We start from the raw sequence: 21,678 nt of genomic DNA, 5'->3' as shown, positions 1-21,678 counted from the left end.
ATCGGGGAACTGATACTACTGCCCCATATACTGTGGATAGGAGATCGCTTTCGGATGACAAGGCCAGATGTGGTTTCATGAACAACTGTTATAGAATGTGATGTCTCATTGCAGAATCGACTCAGGATGAAGTGTTTGATAATACTCCGCGCAGTGTTAGTATTTGTTCAGTTTATGATGGTACACCCGTCCACATCCACAATGTGGATGGAGAGATGCGTACTCGGCGAACCCCCCTCGTGGGTGTTCCCCAACATACATTGTTTACACAGGTTAAATAAATTGGGGATATGGCTTTGGCCGGGTTGGGTTGCTGAAGTGGGAGGGGGTGTTTAGGAATGTTACTTACAGATCACTGAACCAGAGATGCATTGCAACCTCCAGAGCACCTGGACTGTATAATGTTACGGCCTCTCTAATGATTCATGTTTCACGACACCATGTGGTATATTGGCAAAATGTCACCAAGGTCATGTATTCTACGTGTATAAACTCGATGCTAGAGTGAAACAAGCACAACTCAAACTAATCACTTGGAATGTCCGGGGTTTGAATAACCCTAAAAAAATCCGAAGAATATTTGCTTATTTTAACAGGCTGCAAGTAGACATTGCATTTCTCCAAGAAACACACATTGCTGCGACTGCGTCATTGACACTGGGTAGTAAATGGGAGGAAAATGGACAAAGCTCCAATTATTCCTCCTATTCACGAGGTGCAAGTATCCTTATACGTAAAGGAGTTAACGTCAGAATCACAAATGTGCTTAAAGACACGGAGGGTAGGTATGTCATAGTGATTGGCATACTTCGTAATCCCAATGTAGCGTTGATCAACACGTACGGTCCGAACACAGATGACCCAGCATACTACACCCGTTTGTGGCACGCGATATCTAATTTACATGTAAAACATCTAATATGGGGCGGAGATTTTAATATTGCATTGAAAGTAGAATTAGACCGCTCAAGGAACACTATAGAGCCACATAAAAGGGCGTTGGAGACATTGCAAGATGCTATGTTAGATTTACAACTCACTGACATCTGGAGAGCACGACATCCAGATCAATTAGAAGCTACGCACATAACTGCGGCACACAATAGCTGGTCAAGAATTGACTACTGGCTGGGAACGGGGGAAGTATCACTATGGACGTCTTCCATCCAGCATTTACCGCGCACGCTGTCAGATCACAACCCGGTGCTGCTCTCCTTACACATGCCTTACTACACCCCCCCCTCCAGTTACAAGGATATTTAATGCTGCAGCGCTATTGGACACAGACACTACACAAAGCCATAGTGGAATACTTTAATATAAATACTCCAACAAATGATGACCCGGGGTTATTGTGGGAAGCTTTTAAAGTGACAATAAGGGGTACATGTTTCAGCACTACTGCTGGTATCCTACGAGACATACGTAAACAGCTGCACGATAGGGAAACCAGACTTGGTGAATTAGTACGACGCTATGAGCGCTCCGGGGACCCCTCCATATTGGGAGACATTAGGGAAATACTAGCTGAACATCAGGAATATGCCAGGGACGAACTTAACTACATTTCGAAACGCTGGAAGGCACGGGCATATGGGGAGAGCCTTAGCGCAGAAAATCTGCTCTGGACATGCACCACAATACATACACATGGTGAAAAACCACACGGGCACTGTCAAATATGACATGAAAAGCATCTTGGAGGAATTTCGAGCAAATTATGGTCAATTGTATCAATCTCACAACTCGGCGGAGAGGGCTGATATAATGGAATATATGGCAGATGTCGAAATTGCATGGCTGTCTGATGCGCATAGAACGTACCTATCACAACCTGTAACGGTGGAGATAACCAACATCATTAAAGCCCTACCCAACGGAAAAGCGCCAGGTCCTGATGGGTTTACTGGTGAATTTTATAAGGCTTTTGCAGATTTGCTAGCTCCCCATCAAGTAAGAATGTATGGCACTGCTCACGAACAACAGAAACTCCCAGCATCCCTTCGTGAAGCAATGATAGTGGCGTTATTGAAGCCGGGTAAAGATCAACATTACTGCGACTCATACAGGCCATTATCACTTCTAAACGTAGATACTAAGATAATTGCGAGTGTTATTGCTGCACGACTCAAGCCCCTGATGCCCTTGCTGGTCAGGCCGGATCAATCTGGTTTCATACCGGACAGATCGACGACACATAACACGCGCACTCTATTTGCACTCTCCCATTATGTAACCCCTCACACGAAAGATGCGGCGGTCCTGTTGGACGCCGCCAAGGCGTTTGACACGATCGAATGGCCATATTTGCATGCAGTGTTACAGCGCATGGGCTTTCCGGTCATATTCACGCAATGGATATCGATGTTATATACGGACCTCTCGGCCCGCATAAAAGTGAATGGTTTCATCTCAGATCCGATAACGGTAGACAGGGGAACAAGGCAGGGATGCCCGTTATCCCCAATGCTATTTTCGTTGGTATTGCAATCACTAGCGTGTAAAATAAGACAACACCATCACTACTCGGCGCTCCAATTCCCGACACGTCCACTACATATCTCATTATATGCGGATGATATGGTTTTGTACATTAAAGATCCGGCCCAAAACCGTAACCCTTTACTACGTGAATATATACAATTTGGACAGCATTCAGGCCTGCACATTAACTGGTCCAAATCCCAAATAATAGCGTTAACAGACAGCACTGCTCCTTTCACATTGGACTACCCGCTAGAATGGAGGTTAGACCCTATGAGATATCTAGGCATATGGTACCATAGAGACCCTGAGCTAGTTATCCGAACAAATTATGGAAGGGTCCTTTCTGAATTGGAGAGCAAAATTGATCGCTGGAACAAATTGCCCCTTTCGCTGGCGGACAGGGCTGCCCTAGTGAAGATGGTACTCCTTCCAAAACTACTTTATTTAATAACATCCCCATTAAGCCAACAGCGGAAGTATTCCGCAACATTAACAAGCTGGTCCTAAACCTCATTTGGGCAGGAAAGCGAGCCCGGCTCGACTTACATACGTTAACATTGCCCTATGCAAGTGGAGGTTTCAAATTACCAGATTTTTTTCTGTACTACCCTATGCGCACAAGCGCAGTTTGCACATTATTGGTACCATGAAATACCATACATGGTGCATATAGTGGTTGAGACGGGAGATACGTACCATATACCTTTATCGGCAATACTAACACACAAACGAACACCATTGCACGCTCGAGATATTAACACTATCGATGCTACTAACACAGCCTGGTACCTGATGGGCAAAAAAGCGGATAAACTTCCTTTATATGCGCCAAATTTGCCGCTGGCACACCACCCAGAACTCACGGTAACTCAGGAAGCTATTGGTCTGAAACTCTTACAGCAAGCAGGAATATATAAACTGGGCGACCTATATGAGCAAGATCAATTCAAAACATTGGAGAAGCTGACTTATATTAGTAATCCATCACTGCTGTTTAATTTTACCTTTTACAGTCTACAACGGGCAGTTAAAGACCTCTATAAATCCTATCCGGAAGAACCCCCACAAATGTCTTCACTACAGTTTATACTAACGACTCCTACTCTGGCGCATATAGTCTCTAGGTTGTACACTAGACTACAAGGGGATATTGCAGAGGACACTGAGAAAGCTAGGCAAAAGTGGAATACTGTCCTACACGCACCATTATCTGTTGAAGACTGGTCTGTAACAAGCATGTTAACTAGCTTGCTAACACCGAATGGGAACTTACGGATAATTCATTATAAATATATACACCAAATGTATTATACACCACATAGACTGTACAGATATGGTCTGAGTACAGATTCCAATTGTAAAAGATGTAAAATGGCAGATGCAGACTGCATACACCTAGCTTGGCATTGTCCGAAAATTGCGGACTATTGGGTTCAGGTAACGGGAACCTTGAGTGATATGCTGGGGGTCCCTATAGAGTGTTCGATACAAGTATGTTTGTTGGGCCTTGTCCCCCAAATACGTGGGCTGAGACGAAAGTTTTGTGTTATTGCACTGTTAATGGCAAAGCGTAGAATTTCAATGCACTGGAATGGAGTTAAGTGTCCGTTACTGCGGCACTGGTTGGAAGATCTCACTTATTGTAAAGACACGTTGACGACCTATGAGGAGGAACTCCCAACTGGATCTAAACCCAAAAACTACTGGTGCTATTTCACTGACTATTTGAAAAAATCGACCTCAGAACTATTCTGAGCAAACAGTAACTGACAGATGTGCCGTGATGTTGTAGGCTTGCATCAGTTCTATTGGTATAAAGAGGGAGAATGCTTTGGGGAAGTGATCACTGTTTGTTTTATTTGTTGGCAAGGTTACTTGATTTTTTTCTAAACCAAAACTCAGTTCAACCAATATGATCTGTACTATTCGTTACTACACAAGAAAATTACCTGTTGCAAAATATATCTCTGTTCGCCGCCGGACCTCTGGGTTGTCGGCCAAAAGGCTGTGTCAATACATTATGCACTACTGGTTTCTTTTCATGCTGCCTGCCTCAGGGTTGTAGGCGCACGGCTGTGTAACTTGTGTAAGACCAAATAAAGATTCTCTTTTGAACTCAAATATTTTTTTACAAAATGATAATATTTCACTGTATTATTCTGCACTGATTTTATATTGCTTCAGAAATCTATATCTCTGGTTATATGTATGCTAATCCATTCTATTTGGTGTCTATATTAGGATAAAAAGACACTATTTTCATAAATTGGTGTTGGATTTCTCTTGAGCTGGGTGGGGCAAATACTTATACTCCATGTTGGTACTCTGAAATGCTCACCACATTTTCCTAATGTCGGACTGCTCTTTGCCACACTACCAGGACTGATCTAAGGATTTATTAGTGAGAATCCAAGGACCATCTTTGGGGTATCCTGATAGTATTACATGGTGAGATCTAACCCTCACAGCACATAATGTTCCACTTTTCTAGTGTTTTTCTCTGGCCGCACAGGTCATCGCTTCAAACACAGATAAAGTCTTTGACAGGGCTTCATGGACCTCATTGAATGCTGTGCTCTTAAAATCTGACGAAGGACCCAGGAGGGTTGGGATTGCTGCTTTCCCCATTGGTTGCCCTAAGGTGTGCTAATGAGGAAAGGCAGTAGTCCCAATCTCGTCACAGAGGAGGATGGGGTCAGTGAGACTGCTGAAGTGTGTCACTGATTTGCACTTGGCCCTGGGCAATGCAGGGATTAAAACTGACGTGCTCAGGTCTGAGGCATTCAGTGATGCTCACGTTCGTCACAAGGCACTTTTGCTAGGTTGAGGCGGTTAAGCCCAAAATGTTGTGAAATTCTCAGCCTGGCAAAATCCAGCTCGGGCAGCCAGGAGCCTGCACATATACAGCTCCTGGCTGCCTAAGCTTAACAGACAGTGTCTGTCAGGCTGAACAAAGGTCAGCCTGACACTCTTCTTGCCTGGAAAAAGGTGGGAGGCGTGGCCACTCAGCCCATAAGGATGGGCTGCTGCTCACTGCCTTAATAGAGAAAAGATAGAAGTATTCCTACTAAACATTAAGTTTTCTCCATTAACGATAGGCTCAGATGGACTAAAATGGTAACAGAACAGGTTTAGAAACCTAGGCATTTGATTTGGTATAGACTTGAGAGTCTATACCCCTACACGAGAACAAAACCCTTTCTACAAATAAAGATACCTTAATATTGTTGTCACCAAAATTCACTACACAATGGGACAGAACAGAGTCCATAAAGGTGAGGATTACACTTCTTGGTAATTTTCTGTCTGGAACGCTCCCCATCACTCGATCAGAAGCATTCTTTAAATCGAAAGACATTTATGTCACGGATTCTCAATAAAAAAATTCTTCCTTAATAAACTTAGATTGAAAAAAAATGTAATGAGTCCTGAACCTACCAGATATTGGCACGTAAATTCAGACCCATATACCACTCATCCGTGTCTTAGGGATCACTCATTAAAAGTTTTTTTTGATACCCTCTTAGGCACTTTTAATTATTATTCTTTCACAACACGTCCTCCCCACATGACCAGCTCCGCAGTCTTTCTGGCGTCGTAGCACACCGAAGAGGCACTCGGTCTCTTCGGTGGGGCCCGATGATGAAGCATGACACTGACCAGGTCGGTGTGTGAGGGCTTTCCTACTCAATTAGAGTGATTGTGTTAAACCCTCCTATCATTTGCTCCATATCCGTGGCAGTCCTGTGACTGACCAGACCTCTCTTCTTTTGTTGTAATACATTTAACCGGGGATTAAGAGAGTGTCCTCGATTCTCCCTACCTCTCCCCTTGTTGACATATATACAATAAAGGCATGAGGGCGTGGCTTGGGCGCCGATGGCGATGGTCGCCTGAGAGCTCGCCTCCGGGACTGAGCCCGGGATTATCCTGTTAATCGGAGACCGCGGGGCACCCTAGCCCCCGCAAATCGTTGTTCGGCCCGACTGGACCCTACTGAGGCACCTGGCGCAGCCCGGACGGGTGGTGATCCGCCCGAAACTCGAAGTTTGTGGTCCCGAGGAGAGCGACCCAACATGGCGCCCGGACCTCTTTGTCCCCTCGGACGGGACCATTAGACTGGAGGAACGTCGCTGGTTACAGCGTGCCCTCCGCTCTTTTGTCTTCCTGGAAAGTGAGGAACTGGACTTTGACCTGATGAGACTCTGGCATTGGTGATTGCGCCTGGATGGTCGGATACCTATATCATAGCGTACCCCGGCACACGGACGCCTGGAGGCCCCGACGGTGGTGCCGACCCCCGACGCAGCACTTGGCTGCATCCCCCCGATCGACCCGATCCCATGGGAAGCACAACCCCCTGGCGCCACAAAGTCTCTGGTGGTGTGGGTGGCCCTCGCTCCGGGTCCTCGTTAACCAGACGGGCCTGCCCGGCCTGGCGCCGAGTGTCTCCGCCTCCTCCTCAGTGCTCTCCGACGACAATGTGGTGGCGCGAGCCGAAACTGTGGAGGTCCACATGGCCCTGGAGAAGAGGATCACCAGCCCTCAACCAGAGGGCCAGCAATCGGGAGAGTTATAGCCGACGCCCGCACTCGGTGGTGCCTTTACCTGAGTCCACACTGCGCGCTTCCCGCGACATGGGGAAGCCGAGAGGAGCCAAGGGGACTACCCCGGCCGCCTCTGACTCGGAGACCCCGGACAAGGAGGGCCATGGAGACCCGGGAAGTGCTGGTGGCGCGCCGTTGCAGCAACAGTTTGACCGCGTCCTGGAGGCGATTGCGACCACACGCTCGGCCCTTCAGCAGGACATTGCCCAGGTGGCGACGAGCCTGGGCCTCCTTAGGGCGGATCACGGCAAGCTATCGGACAGAGTCAAAGAAGTGGAAGGCTCGGTGAAAACCTTGGAGCCGGCGCAGCGATCCTTGGCCGCGACAATGAAAGATGCCCTATCCCGGATTTCTGCCCTGGAGCAGCGAGCGGAGGATGCAGAAGGCCGTAACAGGCGCAACAACATCCGAGTGGTGGGCCTGCCGGAGAAGATCGAAGATGGCGACATGGTGGCCTACTTGGAAGCCTGGCTCCGAGACACGGTGGCCCCGGAGGGCTTATCCTCTTTCTACACCCTTGAACGAGCTCATAGAGTCCCAGCAAGGCCACCGCAACAGGGCCGTGCACCGCGTCCGGTGGTAGCGCGCCTACTACATTTTCGCGACAGGGACCTCATCCTCAATGCCGCTAGACATAATGGCCCCTTCAAGGTGGAGAACAGCCAGGTGAACATCTTCCCGGACTACACCTATGAAACCCAACGCAGGCGGTTTTCATTCTTGGCGGTCAAGCGCGAGCTCCGGAGCGAGGGCATCCAATACTCGCTCCGGTTTCCTGCAAAGCTCCGCATCATTGTCGATGACAAGACTCAATTTTTTGATACCCCGGAGGATGTCTGTAATTGGCTTGAACTCTATAGAGCTGGGAAAGATGGTTTTGCCTCCGCATCTCAGCCAGCGGGGGAGCCGGGACAGCGACGGCGATCTAAGAGGATACGGAGTCGCCGGGGCCGGTCGGGCGGCCCTTCAACTGCGGAGACGTCGACGGAGCGGAAGGGAGTACTAGAGGTGTTGTCTGCACTGTCTGGTTCACGAGATGATACCATTGCAGAAGAAGAGAACCCTGGTGACGAGGGGGCATCGACGGACTCGGAGGACTCGGTGACAGATAGCATCAACACACCGGTGATCACGCCGAATTCGGTTGAGGACCTTCTGGATGGACAGGGTTGACGGGGTGAGCTGCATCCTTTTGGGTGGGGGCCCGTAACGGAGGTGGCGGGAGCCGATGGTTCAGCATGATCTCCGGAGAAGCGGGGGGCGGGGTGCCTTGCTTTTGCCCCGAGGGTTTCCGATACTGTTTTGGGCTTGCTTTAGTCCTGGTAGCCAGGGCATCGAGGGCCCACTGCCACCACCCAGCCCGCACCTGGCCCTTAAGGCCTTCCTACGGTGGCGACCGTAGGATTAGTTGGGGACGAAGGGTTTTCTGAGGGCATGGTTTGGATGGGAACTAGATGGAGCTATTTGGGTCCTGTTCTGGGGAGGGTGGGCAGGGGTTTGGTTAGAATAAGAGTTGTTGAGTTTTGGTTGGGGGAAATGGCCGCCATCAGTGCTGGGTTGATTGTTGTTCGCTCTTTGTTGGGACCCAGATGGGGAGACTTTGCACAAACAGTATGGGACAATGGCTGACGTTGCAAATGTAAAATGTATTACTTGGAACGTGCGGGGGCTTCATACCATGTCTAGGCGGCACAAAGTCCATGCTTATTTAGTGCGTAGGGGAATACAAATGGCGCTGCTGCAGGAGACCCATCTGAACAAGGCGGAAGGGGCGGCGCTACAGCGTAGGTGGAGGGGGCAGGTCTTCTACACGTCGTACTCCGCGTATGCCAGGGGGGCGCTAATTTGGATTAGAGCTGGGGTTCCCTTCCAGGTCACAAACTCAGTGGTAGAGGGGCGCTACGTGGCCATCTCGGGCACTCTGGGGGGGAGGGACCTGAACGTTTGCTGTGTATACGCACCTAACATGGACCAGATTGCCTTCCTTTCTAGGTTATCGGGCTCGTTGGCCCACTTTTTCACGGGGCCCCTCCTGCTCGGTGGGGATTTCAATTCGGTAGTGGATGTGGAGACCGATCGCTCGCATCCGCCCCTCCCTGACTCTCCGGTCCGCCGTGTGGCTAAAGGTCGTAGGGACTGGCAGATACGTTGGGGTCTGACGGATATTTGGAGAGCGCAACACCCCGACGCTAGAGACTACTCCTACTTTTCGGGCCTACACGAGTTGCACGTTAGGTTGGACGGGTTTCTTGGCTCGACTGAACTGGTTTCAGCGGCGACCCGTTCCGAATACTTGACAAGGACCATCTCGGACCACAACCCCCTCCTGCTGGCCCTCCGCTGGTTTCCGGGGGCGCCGGCGGTGCCCACCTGGAAGTGACGTCCTGAGATCCTCGAGGACACTGTATTCAAAGCGGACTTAGGAGATAAGATCGAGGAGTATTTCGCGACCAACTGGGGCACTGCGAGCTCGAGAGCGCTGGAATGGGACGCTTTTAAGGTGGTGGTGAGGGGTTATTGCATCACCAAGAAGGTAGGTATGAGGCGGGTTATCCTCGATGACTTAGACGTGGCTGATCGGAGGCTTCGGGAGTTGGAACTCCGCCGCCCCGGGCACCCTGAACTTCAGGGACGCGCGAAGGAGGCGGTGGCGGCAGAGGTCGAGCGGCTGCGCTGCTTTGACTACAAGGCCTATACGGTTCGGTCCCTCGCAGAAGGGGATAGATCTAGCGCATTGCTGGCATGGCTTGCTAACCCTACGCGCCAGACCTCACTGACGACGTCCATGCGCATGGCGGACGGGACCGTGGTGCACACTCAACCGGAGATTCTAAGCTGCTACCGGCACTACTACGATCAGCTATATCGCAGTCGTGCTGCCAAAGACCCTGACCTTCTCGAGGACTATCTGAGGCCCCTGGAGCTCCCAGCGGTGGAGCCTGATGTGGCGAAAGCCCTGGGGTCCGATATTGAACTGGGGGAGATCCGCAGCGCCATTAAAAAGATGGCGCGGAATAAGACCCCGGGTCTAGACGGTCTTCCTGTGGAATTTTACGCGGCCTATGCCGACCTCCTAGCTCCGAGACTGGTGATCGTATATAGAGAGGCGAAGAGGCTTGGCCGACTCCCCGGCTCGATGCGCGAGGCCCTGGTGGTTCCCCTCCTCAAGCCGGGACGGGACTCGGCCGATCCGGCGTCCTACCGTCCCTTATCGATGCTGTCGGTCAATTATAAGATTCTGAGCAGCATCTTGGCCTCGAGACTGCTGGGCCACATGAGCTCCCTGGTACATGAGGACCAGGCTGGGTTCATCCCCAAGCGCAATACGACCATGAACATCCGTAGGTTGTTCCGCTTGCTGGGTGAACCGCTCGTAGATGCTCCGTGCCCGGTGGTCCTATCGGTAGATTTAGAGAAGGCATTTGATAGCCTGGAATGGGACTACCTGCACGCTGTGTTGCGGCGGTTCGGCCTCGGCGAGGGTTTCATCAGATGGACCGCTGTCTTGTACACCTCCGTATCGGCCAGGGTTCGGGCGGGTCCGTTAATTTCCTCACAGTACCCGGTGGAAAGAGGCACGAGACAGGGCTGCTCGTTATCCCCACTTCTCTTCGCGCTGGCGGTGGAGCCTCTCGCACTGCTACTCCGTTCGGGGGCTCATTACAATGGCTTCTGGACACCTTCGGGCCCGCACTACATTTCGCTATATGCCGACGACCTGTTGCTCTTCCTTGAGGACCCAGTTGTAGCCCTACATGGAGCTGCGACGGCGCTCACGGCGTTTGGGGAGGTCTCGGGCCTCCGGGTGAATTGGGCTAAGACATGCCTTTTCCCGGTTCGCAGAGGCACCCCTAGCCCTGTCCTCAATAGAGAGATTAGATGGGAACCTGACTGCTTCAGGTACCTGGGAGTGTATATTTATCATGAACCATCGGACCTCCTGGACGGAAACATTACCAGATGCAGTCGAGCGCTACGGGGTAATATGGACTTCTGGGCTACGCTACCGCTTTCGATGGCGGGTCGCTCTCCTCAAAATGGTGGCTCTTCCTCGGTTGCTGTATTATTTCCGGGCGCTACCGATTTGGATCCCGCCGGCCACATTTAGGCTCTTACGGTCAATGATAGTCGGATTCCTCTGGGGCTCGGGCCGCCGAAGAGTGGCCCTTAAAACCCTGATGAGGCCGAAAGCCGAGGGTGGGCTCGCGGTGCCGGACTTTGAGAAATACTATCTGGCGGCGCAGCTCCAGACCCTCACCCAGGAGATTGCCAGGGAATTCCGGGGCCCGGAGGACAGGAGAGGTATGGGAATGGCCAGGCATGTTCTCTCCTTCATAGCACTACGCCAACGTTTGGCCTTGCAAGACCTGACGCTGGAGGAGAAGACCATTCGCCTGTGTTGGAACCGAGCCCACGCCCGGGGCCAATCGCGAATACCATATGCGCCTGAAATACCTTTGGGGATGATGACGGCCTTGCCCCATGGCGGTGATTGGTCACGGTTGGCGGACTGGGAGGACGCGGGGCTGCAGTTGGTGGGGGACCTTTATGAGGCTGGGGTGCTCTTGCCCTTTCAGGAGCTCATTGACCGCTTCGGGATTCCCCGCGGAGACTTCCTATTACACTCGGCCCTGGTCCGAGCGATCCAGGCGCACTGGAAAGGCGGACAGGAGGAACCTCCTACGTCTCCGGTGTGCCAATATGTCATGATGTCTGCGGGCACGGTGAAGGCGGTCACTTGCCTCTACGGTAGACTGATCAATGAAGGGCTGACCCCCCTTACGACCTTGAGAGCCCGTTGGGAGGCAGACATAGGCAAGGAGATCCCGGAGACGACCTGGTCTCAACTCGTGCGGCGGGCTTGGAAGGGGACGCGCCACGCCCGTTTTCAGTTGGTCCACTATTATGTACTCCATCGGGCATACCTGACCCCGGCGAAAATCCAACAGTACTTCGCCACGGGCTCGGCGACCTGCCCCAGATGCCCGGCGCCGGAGGCAGACCTCCTCCATATGTTGTGGGCCTGCCCGGGATTGTCCTCCTGGGTGGAAGTGGGGAAGACCCTGACGGAGGTGACGGGGAGACCCCTATCGGTCGATGCGGCGGTGGGACTCTTGCATTGGTTTCCACATACCCCCAAAAACAAAATTTCCAGTAAATTCATTGATTTGGGGCTTCTCCTGGCTAAACGAGAGGTGACCAGGAATTGGAAGGCACAAGCTGGTCCGACTGGGAGCAGGTGGCACAGCGAACTCTTGAAGTGGGCGGCGGGAGAAAGCACGCTGAGATACCAACTAGCTGGGAGACAACATAACGAAAAGGCACAGGAGGCAGCGCTAGAATGGGAGACACTAGTGCAGGCCCTCAGGGACTATTGCGCCCCCAGCGACACTGATAGCGAGAGTGCGGCGCGCCCCGAGTCCCGATAGGCAATTGCGATTTCTGTTTCTGATACGCTCCTCTTAGGTCCTCTCATGAATCCTACTGCGGCTGCTACCGTACACTGATGGCGGGGTTGGGTTGGGGAGGGATTACTTTGGAATTTAGTGTTTTGTGGGAGGGATTTTCTTTTAGGTTTTATAGGCTTGTTTAGAAAAGCGGATGACGGACAGTGGATTATCCGGACCAGCTTTGCTTTCCTGCTGAGCCCCCACCGGACTTTGTCCCCTGGCCTTTGGGGCTGTGGGTTGAATGATTGTATATGAAAACATGCTGCGGGGGGTAGGTGGGATGCAGTTCATTGATTTTATTGGATTTATAATGCTGGTCGTATATGTAACGTTTTGCTAATTCCTGCAATAAAAATATATTTCAAAAAAAAAAAAAATACAATAAAGGCATTGGCCATATCAAAGACCTAGGCCTACATGAGAACCCAACTCCTTTTCTGAATTACAAAAGTAACAATGTATCCAATACAGATATTTATACATTTCCTTAAGCTCAAATTCACTCTTAAAAGAATGGGGTAATACAGCACCCAGATCTCTACTTTTTATTGAAAAAAAAACTGGCAACATTAGACAAGTTGTGACCAATGTTTACAAAACACTAGAACCAACTAGAGCCATCTAACTCAAAAACGAAAACAAATCATTGGACTGAAAATACTTTAATATTTATTTTCACTTTTCAATACAATCTAGCTATTTATCAAAGCATTAGCTACTGGTCCAGCCTATTCTGCACATAATGAGGACATCTAAGTAAGACAATTTGTGACACACATACGCTGCAAAGCAGTGGCCTTAAAATGCCAAGCGTACAATCACACAAAATAATTTTGCCAGAATCTTCCTATAGGAAATTTTCTTACCTGCAGTGCTAAGTACTGCTCCTCTGAAAATATTTCTTCCAAAAAATGTGTCAAAAACTGACATTCCAGAAGCACTTTTAATTTAGCACAATAAAAATATGCAGAGTAAAATTGTGCAAGCATGCTCAATATTTCAATCAAGTAAGACTAGAAGGGATGGTATCTTCGGAGGCAAAGCCTGAATGTTCTTCATATTAGATCATAAATAAAATAAAAAATAAAAATAGGTTTTAAACCAAGAAGCCACAACATTTAAAGACTTTGGATGGCAGAAGGCATATACCACTCATTTTTTATTACAAAAAAATATTGTTACCCTTTTATTATTTCTGATTAACCTATTTAACGTAACAGCGGCGTGAGCTAAATTTACTAAATTAAGAGCCTATTTTTGGTAAGTAAATGGCCAGAGCACAATCGGTTTTATAAACATGAAAAGACACAGAGGCCGCTTTAAACCTCTGGGCCACAGCAACTTTTAGGTAGGTGCCAAGTGGATAGGTGGAAAAAGGGCAAGAGCCAGGCAGGGGCAAGAGTGTTTTAGCCCCTTCGCCATGGGGCTAATGCACCTGCGGCGCTGGGGGGAGGGGGTGGTTGTGCAGCAGCACAGTGCTTGTGACGAGCTCGGCTCGTCACGCTGCACGGTGGCGCTGTGCTCATGACGAGCGGAGCTCGTCATGACCACACCCGTTTTTGTGGAACGCTCAGCACAGCAGGGGATTTATGCCCGCGTGTGAGCGCCGCGCGGTTCATGACGAGCTCAACTCAGCTCGGAAGGTGATATAAGACCAGAGAATGCACGGACAACGGGAGGCCGGGGTGGGGGGGAAGTTTTAGAAGAAGGCACGGACGATGGGAGGGAAGTCAGGGAGGGGAGGAGAAGGCATAGACAATGGGAGGGAGGGAAGGGAGGGGAAAAGAAGGCACAACAACGAGAGGGGGGGGGGTAAAGAAGGTACCAAAGCATGTCGTGCCTGCAGTAGGAGAACCTATTTAAAGAAATTAGTGCTCACAGTCTAAATAACACTTACTGTGTAACAACCGAAGTGAAGGGGCCAGTCGCCATGTGAGGTGACAAATGAAGGAGGTGGTACTAAGGTGGGACTAACAAGCTTATTGATGAATTAGAAGCCAGCATTTAGGATGGACAATGACACAAGTCAATTGCAAATATGGGCGGAGAGTGGGTGGGGCTTCTATACCCTACTCCTGTACAATATGTCTCGCAGAGCAGTGCATGTGCGCTGACTCTAGGCTCGACCTAAAGTAGGGACAAATGAAAACTTGGGAATAGCGCACTTGTTCTCCCTGAAGAAAACATGCATACCCAAAGTGCCTTGCATGCGTAGTCTTAACTAAAAAATTGAATTTCAGTCCACCTTTGCAAATGAAAGGTATATGAAACAAATTTTTTTTTAAAAAATTGCCACGATCTTCCTACTAATAGCTGTACCAAATACATTAGAGACTAAAAGGATAACGTTTCGATAGGGATTCCTGCTCAAACAGCAAATGCACTGCTTTTGAGCCATTCAAAACACCGCAGGCGGACTTTAGAGGCAAGGGCGAGGGAACAAGGGGTGGAAAATCTAGGGAGTATAAAGGGAACAAGACTATATGCCATATCCATTGCTTGTACAACATTTATGCCACGATTCGCCCAATTCGGAAGTGTGTTCGAATAGCTTTAAATAAAGTTAATCTAATCACTTATTTCAGGTTTCTTACTGGGAATCTCTCCACTCATGAATAAGCACTAAAACCATGCAGTGCTGAAACGCAGACATCCTAAGGCGGTGGAAAAATACGACTGCATTAATCATGCATCATTATCCTGCAGCTGATAATGTCAATGTAATATCTCAAGTACCACGTTTTCCTGGAGAAACTGATGAGACATTTAGATATTCACAGAAGTCACTAGTAAAGAAAAGTTCAGGCCTACTGCCTGCCGTGTGTTTTTCCAGCACATTTCCACATCCCCTTCAATTGGTAGCAGCTTTGCGGTTTCTCACCGAGGTGCACTGTGCTGATGAAAAGCTTGCATGATATTCTACGGGAAAGAAGCCACATAGAGTGCTCACACACCTCGTTCCTACAAAGGTCGAGCAATTGACTCTTAAAAAAATCGGTAAGACTTGGAAGGCTGATAACATTTACTGATAACAGCCAACGTGTTCATAGCGACCATTCCCACACTACCCCGGTTGAAAAGCTCTGGGTATATGTTGGTCAGAAATTATGCATTTATATGGTGGAATGAACTGATGCATTTGCATATGCTGAAGAATCCCTGTGTTTAAAGAAAGCAAACATTCCGCAAGACTGTGGAATGCCGCAAGACTGTGATCCAGGCATTAATCATATCCCATCTTGATTATGCCAATGCCCTTTATCTTGGTATCACAGCTGGCCTTTGTTACAAATTGCAGACGGTTCAAAACGCCGCTGCCCGGCTGGTGGAGAGAATTCCTGCCAGACACCATATCTCCCCTCACCTCCGTAAACTGCATTGGCTGCCCATTGCGAAAAGATGCGTATTTAAAGCAATGACGCTGGCATTTCGTGCATCTAAAGGCAATGGGTCGGCCCATCTGAAAAATACTCTTCGCCCTTATACCAAATCCAGGGCACTACGCTCCAACTCCTTATTTTTCCTTGAAACTCCCCGATTTAAGCGTTCCCGTGCTGGTGGAAAAACCTTTGAGGTCTGTGCTACCAAGCACTGGAATAAGCTTCCGTTAGCTCTTCGCACATGCCAGACAGAACCAGTATTTCGTAAATCCCTTAAAACCCTTCTTTTTTCCTCCTAGTTTGGTACCTCCGACCTGTCCCTCTAGTTTTCAGAGTCTTCCAGCGCCGGGATGCCCCGTTGGGGCCGCTGCGCGCTTTACAAAACACACTAATAATAATAATAATAATTCATACATAATGCAGAAAATACAGCTCAGCGAGTTATATATCACCGCAGACATTCACTACCTTCTGCAAGTCATTTGTCGGATTCCCTGCAGAGCTCCCCCAGCCCATCTGTGATGGTTGAGTCTTGCGGCCTACAAAATGTGAGGCGGTCAGAGGAATATTAGCATTTGGCTAATATTGGCACCCTGGTCAGTTAAGGCATGCACATGGTGAGGTGCGCCACAGCTTGCGTTCAATTGGGGGAGTGGGGGTAACAGGCGTAAAAACATTCCCTCCAACCATCACCATGTCATTCACACTATACTACATGTCCACATTCCCTCCCGGTCCCTCACCATATGAGGGCTCACAATCTTGGAGCTGCAGCCTTGACGATTGGAGTTAGACTACACGGTTCTAATGGAGAGGAGCCCGCATGTACATTTTTCCTTCTTGGTGAGTCAAGCATCAACTGAAACCTATCAACACGCACTACGTTTTTGAAGAATAAATATTCTAATAAATCAATTGACTTTCTTAAGGAAAATGCCTTTAAAAAAGCGCTGCACAGTTCTTTCAAGTGGGCACATTCAACTAAGGAAAACCTCCCAGGACCACCTCCCCTCAATGCCTGGGCGGCTGGGCCGACAAGGAATATCATAGCAGTGGTCAATCCTTAAAAAGATCCAAGGCATGCTTAGGGTTTCCTACTACATTGCATGTGGGCAGTTGCAAAAAAAAAAAAAAAACATTTCCTCAATTGCAAACTGCACGGAAGAAGATGCATGAGGCGCAACATTTATATTTACTTTCCTCTATTTCAGGAATCCTCAGTCAAAAACTCCACATTGCATTAGGTTTACAGAATATTCAACATCTCAGAGCTTCTCTTTTGACAGTATGTTTAATAATGCTGCCTCTGTGTTTTTTGTGCTGGCTTTACTCGGCCCTCCTTTCACTGCTTCCTTTTCCTTACTGAAAGGCAGAAAGCAGCTTACAAGCTCTGAAATTCAGTGGAGCTTATGAAAAGTAGCGGGACATATAGAACAATGCCTTATTCGGCCTTAAAAGCGTCCAAGTAAGGGGATTTAGCCTGTGGTTCAGTCTACTCAACACTTATGGACACAAGGGCCAATGTTGAGAGTACCAACAGAGGGAAATTATGTAACGTACGCGCAAATAGGCCTTGCAAGATCCTGGAATTCAAAAATAGCCCTTCACAGAGGACCATCAGCTGCAAAGGTTGGGTGAACCAAGTGAAAGAGTATCCTCTGTTCCACCCTACATGTGGCCAGAGACAGGGCTGTGTACTTGTGCACTATTTACTCTGTACATCCGCAAAACCTTCTGCAAGATTCACTCGATTGCACATAGTTTTCTAAAAGTAGGCCCCAAACAGCTTTTGTCACGGTTATACAAAGATGACACAGTACTGCTTTCCCGTAGAGCAAATCGACTGGAGCAGCGGTTCTTAACCTTTTGACTTCTATGGACCCCACTGAATCATTACTGGAATCCTGGGACCCCAAATTAACTATTAGTAAAAGCGGGAGATTCCTTTTCTAAGCAATTTCTGATTTGAACCTCAAAATAATCAAAAACAAGCATACAATAAACAAATGCTCCAATATTAAAATATTTTGTTTAATTCACAACCAAATCTAGACAAAGTATTCCCATTTTTAATGTTTCTTCTTTATTTACTTATGTACCTACTACCATTCTTTTGTAATTTTAGAGTTTATCTGTTTGTATCTGTTATGTCGTTCAGGTACTCTGAAGTCCTTATGTAATGTGACTGGTTCTACTGTATAGTGCTCCGACACCTTCGGTTAAAGTTTACACTATATAAAAACCGCATAAATAAATAAAATTAATTTGTATATACTTTATTAATATTATTATTATTATTTAATTACGTAAAACAGTTGCAGATCCCCTGAGAAGGCCCAGGGCTCCGCAGACCACAGATTAAGAACCACTGGTCTAGAGCTTCCAGCTGAAATGTTTCACTCCATACACCGCGATGAGACTTCCAGACCATAGCACGTAAATCAGGATACGTTTTTCAGAACAATTAGTCTCAATCACGGAGCATTTTCGCCCCCCCAAAGTCAAATTTCTGTAGATAATTTTCTTATGCTCAGCGGTTGTCTTCCCCATAATTTGAAACAAGCCTTTTAAGGGATTTGGGCATGTTTGGTACAAATTAACACGGCTCTGGTACAATGTGGGTTTTTGTTAGCAGTGTCAACAGCCAAATCTCATGTTAGCTTATTTGGGAGTTTAACGATTGTACAGTTATCCAGAAGCAGAATATTTTGTAGTCTTTTAGGGAGAAAAAGTATAGCTCTAGACATATAGAAGGGAATTGGCACTTGATAGAATAATAATCCGTGAGTCTCTTTTTAGCCAAACTCTGGGACAAATACAGGAGAAATTATTCTGAAAGTGACGAAATAAGTATTTTGTCTCTAAAATCTTATAATTATAATATATTTATTTATAGGAACCTAGAAGTGGACTATTTTCTTAATCCATCCAAAGAATGTTCTCAGGGAGGGGATGAAGTACAGAAAGTGATATTTAGACAACTGCTTAGAAAAGAAAAAAAAAACGAATCTTGCGAGTTAAAGAAATACGGTTGGGCCATATTTTCCATTCAAATAAAGAGTGGATCCATAATGCCCAATCTGTGTACAACGTACACTCAAGCATAGCACTTGAATAAGCAGCTTATGTTGAATCGTCTGTATCCCTTTAAACATAGCCACTTGAAATTGGATAATAACAGTCAGACGGAATATGAGAATACTCGTGTCTGCAAAAATAGTTCTCTGGAAACAGTCACGCATTTTCTCGAGACTTTATGAAGGAATTGATTTTATCTCTACCAAGAAATCTAATTTACAGACCATGTGCATATTTCTTTTTAAAGCAATGAATAACTCCCGGAAACATTTTTAACTCTTTCATGAAATGTTCATTCATCATTTTTGCCATCTTTAGTTAATTTGCATAAAACGTATCTGAACCTCAGCCCGGCCTCGCCTCTACATCGATTGGCCATTACTAACTTAGAAAACCGTTTTAAGGTTCTTTGAATAACTTCTAAAACTCTACCTTGTTTAATTTAAGGACTTAAACAAGGTAGAGGTTTAGTAGCTTATTAATTTTTTTATTACAAGATGTAAGCATTGGAAGAGTGAAGGAATAGAGAAGAAACAATGTAACCGATTTTTGGTTACAGAGAAGATTCAGAGGTAGATACTTAAAGATTAGGGTTAGGTATGGGTCAAGATTACGCTACAAATTGGGCTCGGTAGGCAGTGGCTCAGGACTGGATTTTCAGGCAATAGGTTAAAGGGTGGTTTTAGGGCACATTTCGTCATTAAGATTATGGTTAAAATTAGGGTTGGGGTTAAATTGTGCTCAAGGGGCACAGAAGGCCCATTTCAGCTGTTTACCAGTACACCTCATTTTTTTGAAATCGAAATACATGTAAAGCATGATGTTTTGTCATGTCCTTTATTGCTTTAGATTTCTACACACTTCATTTTGCAAGGAACTTTACTGCATACACCCATTAGTCATCTGGAAAGATATGACATGCCCATGCGTGTAAACGGAATGCAACACCAGCAATTAGAAAAAAATCAAATTAATTTCATTTGTGTGTGAAAGACTACCTGCGAGATGGCCCTATTTTAAGTAATCAATCAATTCTACAAGTGCTATTGCATGGCCTGACCAGGAAAAAAAAATAAACCTTTCAGTACTGATTTTAGCAATGAAGAATTAAAAAAGAACTTACTACTGTGCACAATCAATCAACTGATATTCATTAGACCTTTCGTAGCAGGCCTTCACACCTTCGTCTTGCCAAAGTGTTTTTGTGTGTTCATAGAACTCCTGAAAAAGAAAGAAAAATTAGAAGCAATACAAAACAGTGAAGAGAACAAGCCCAAGCTTTCTAGACATGAAGTGTGCCATGTCAAGTTAGTGAAAGCGAGCTCACCATTCAAAATGTAACCACTATTTTCATTTCACATTAATTTGGTCACTGTTGGTCAGAGTCGCCAATGCAACTAATTACAACATACAATACAATGCTTTCACTAAGAAAAACATCTAAAATGTTACTGAATAAACCACACAAGAAATTTCCAATTTGGAGACCAGGAGATGTGGTAATACTAATCAGTGCATCAGAAAAATCTACTTATGATTAGGTAAGCCTTCTGTCCATAACTAAGTGGATTAAATCCAGAAGAACTGATTGAGTCATCAATGTGATTTATTTTCATTTTATCAATTAACATGTCACTGTGCTACTCAATGAAGGTTCAGGTTGCCTCTTTAAAACCATTCAAGGTAATGGTTGATTTCAGGGAGAGGGGTGTGGGGGAGGGGTCATCCTTTCCCCGCTTATCTCCACCGTGTGACTAGACACTGGTTTCTTTCAATCCCCCTTTCAATCACTACTCGAGCTTTTATTCAAAGCCTTCCTCCCCTCTTTGTCCAGTTTTGAAAATCAAACCAGGCCCTTATTCTAATCTCAGTACCCAGAAGCGTACCTGCTGTCTCTGAATTCCTCTTATACTATCCAGAAAGGGCCACAGTGTTCACAGGTAAAAATAGTACAGCTTGTCGTCACCTTAACTGAATCCTGGTCAGGTACACCATCCCAAGAAACCATTACCCTTTACTTACAAATCAACCTCGACATCAACTATTTGACGATTACACCTCAAATTCTGTCCAGCTAATATCTCAACATACTAGCCCAATGCATCAACAGCATCACAGTCCCATGAGAAATATTGGACCAATGAATGTATTTCAGATTTCTCTAAATAGCACTGCAAAGAGCAAGGTGACAAACTTGTTAACTGCAGATCAGCAGGCAAACTGCTCTGAGACGGATAAAATGACTGTCTACCCATAATCTTGACCTCATTCCAATTACCCGGATTAATGAATCCTCCGCATTCATGATGGATTTGCTCATCTCCTAGAATAGACCATCAACATTCGTCAACACTAAGGCAACACTTGAGACAGCACCAACCTTGTGATACCCCAAAAGCTGCATTTGCTCTAAACACCCACAATTCAAATCTTACCACACCTTCCAATACTAGGTGTTTATCTCCAATCCCTTGATTCCACATTTATTAGGATAAATATGTTTTACCATCCACCAGGAAACAACCCTACCTTTGACAAACAACGATAGACATTACTTCATTGAATTTCTTATAACATTTTAATGGCGATTTCCACATTCACTGAGGTGCCCCAAACAACTCTCAATTTGCAGCCTTTTTGCAAAAAATGGGATAATATAAGATAGGAAGAAACCTA

At 46.9% G+C, this 21,678-nt stretch overlaps 1 protein-coding gene across 4 annotated transcripts in view; it reads right to left on the bottom strand.

The window, feature by feature from the left end:
• The window catches only part of GNAS (GNAS complex locus), a 941,300-nt gene that overhangs the window by 198,271 nt on the left and 721,351 nt on the right, over positions 1–21,678 (bottom strand). For all 4 annotated transcript variants that reach the window (XM_086932636.1, XM_086932635.1, XM_086932638.1 and 1 more), the window contains one exon: positions 20,126–20,223. In XM_086932636.1, coding sequence (XP_086788762.1) covers positions 20,126–20,223 — 98 coding nt within the window. The remainder of the gene's footprint in view (positions 1–20,125; positions 20,224–21,678) is intronic.

The sequence above is a fragment of the Lissotriton vulgaris genome, chromosome 7 (genome assembly GCF_964263255.1).
Source record: "Lissotriton vulgaris chromosome 7, aLisVul1.2, whole genome shotgun sequence".
NCBI lineage: Eukaryota > Metazoa > Chordata > Amphibia > Caudata > Salamandridae > Lissotriton > Lissotriton vulgaris.
This window is presented reverse-complemented; position numbering and strand designations above follow the sequence as displayed.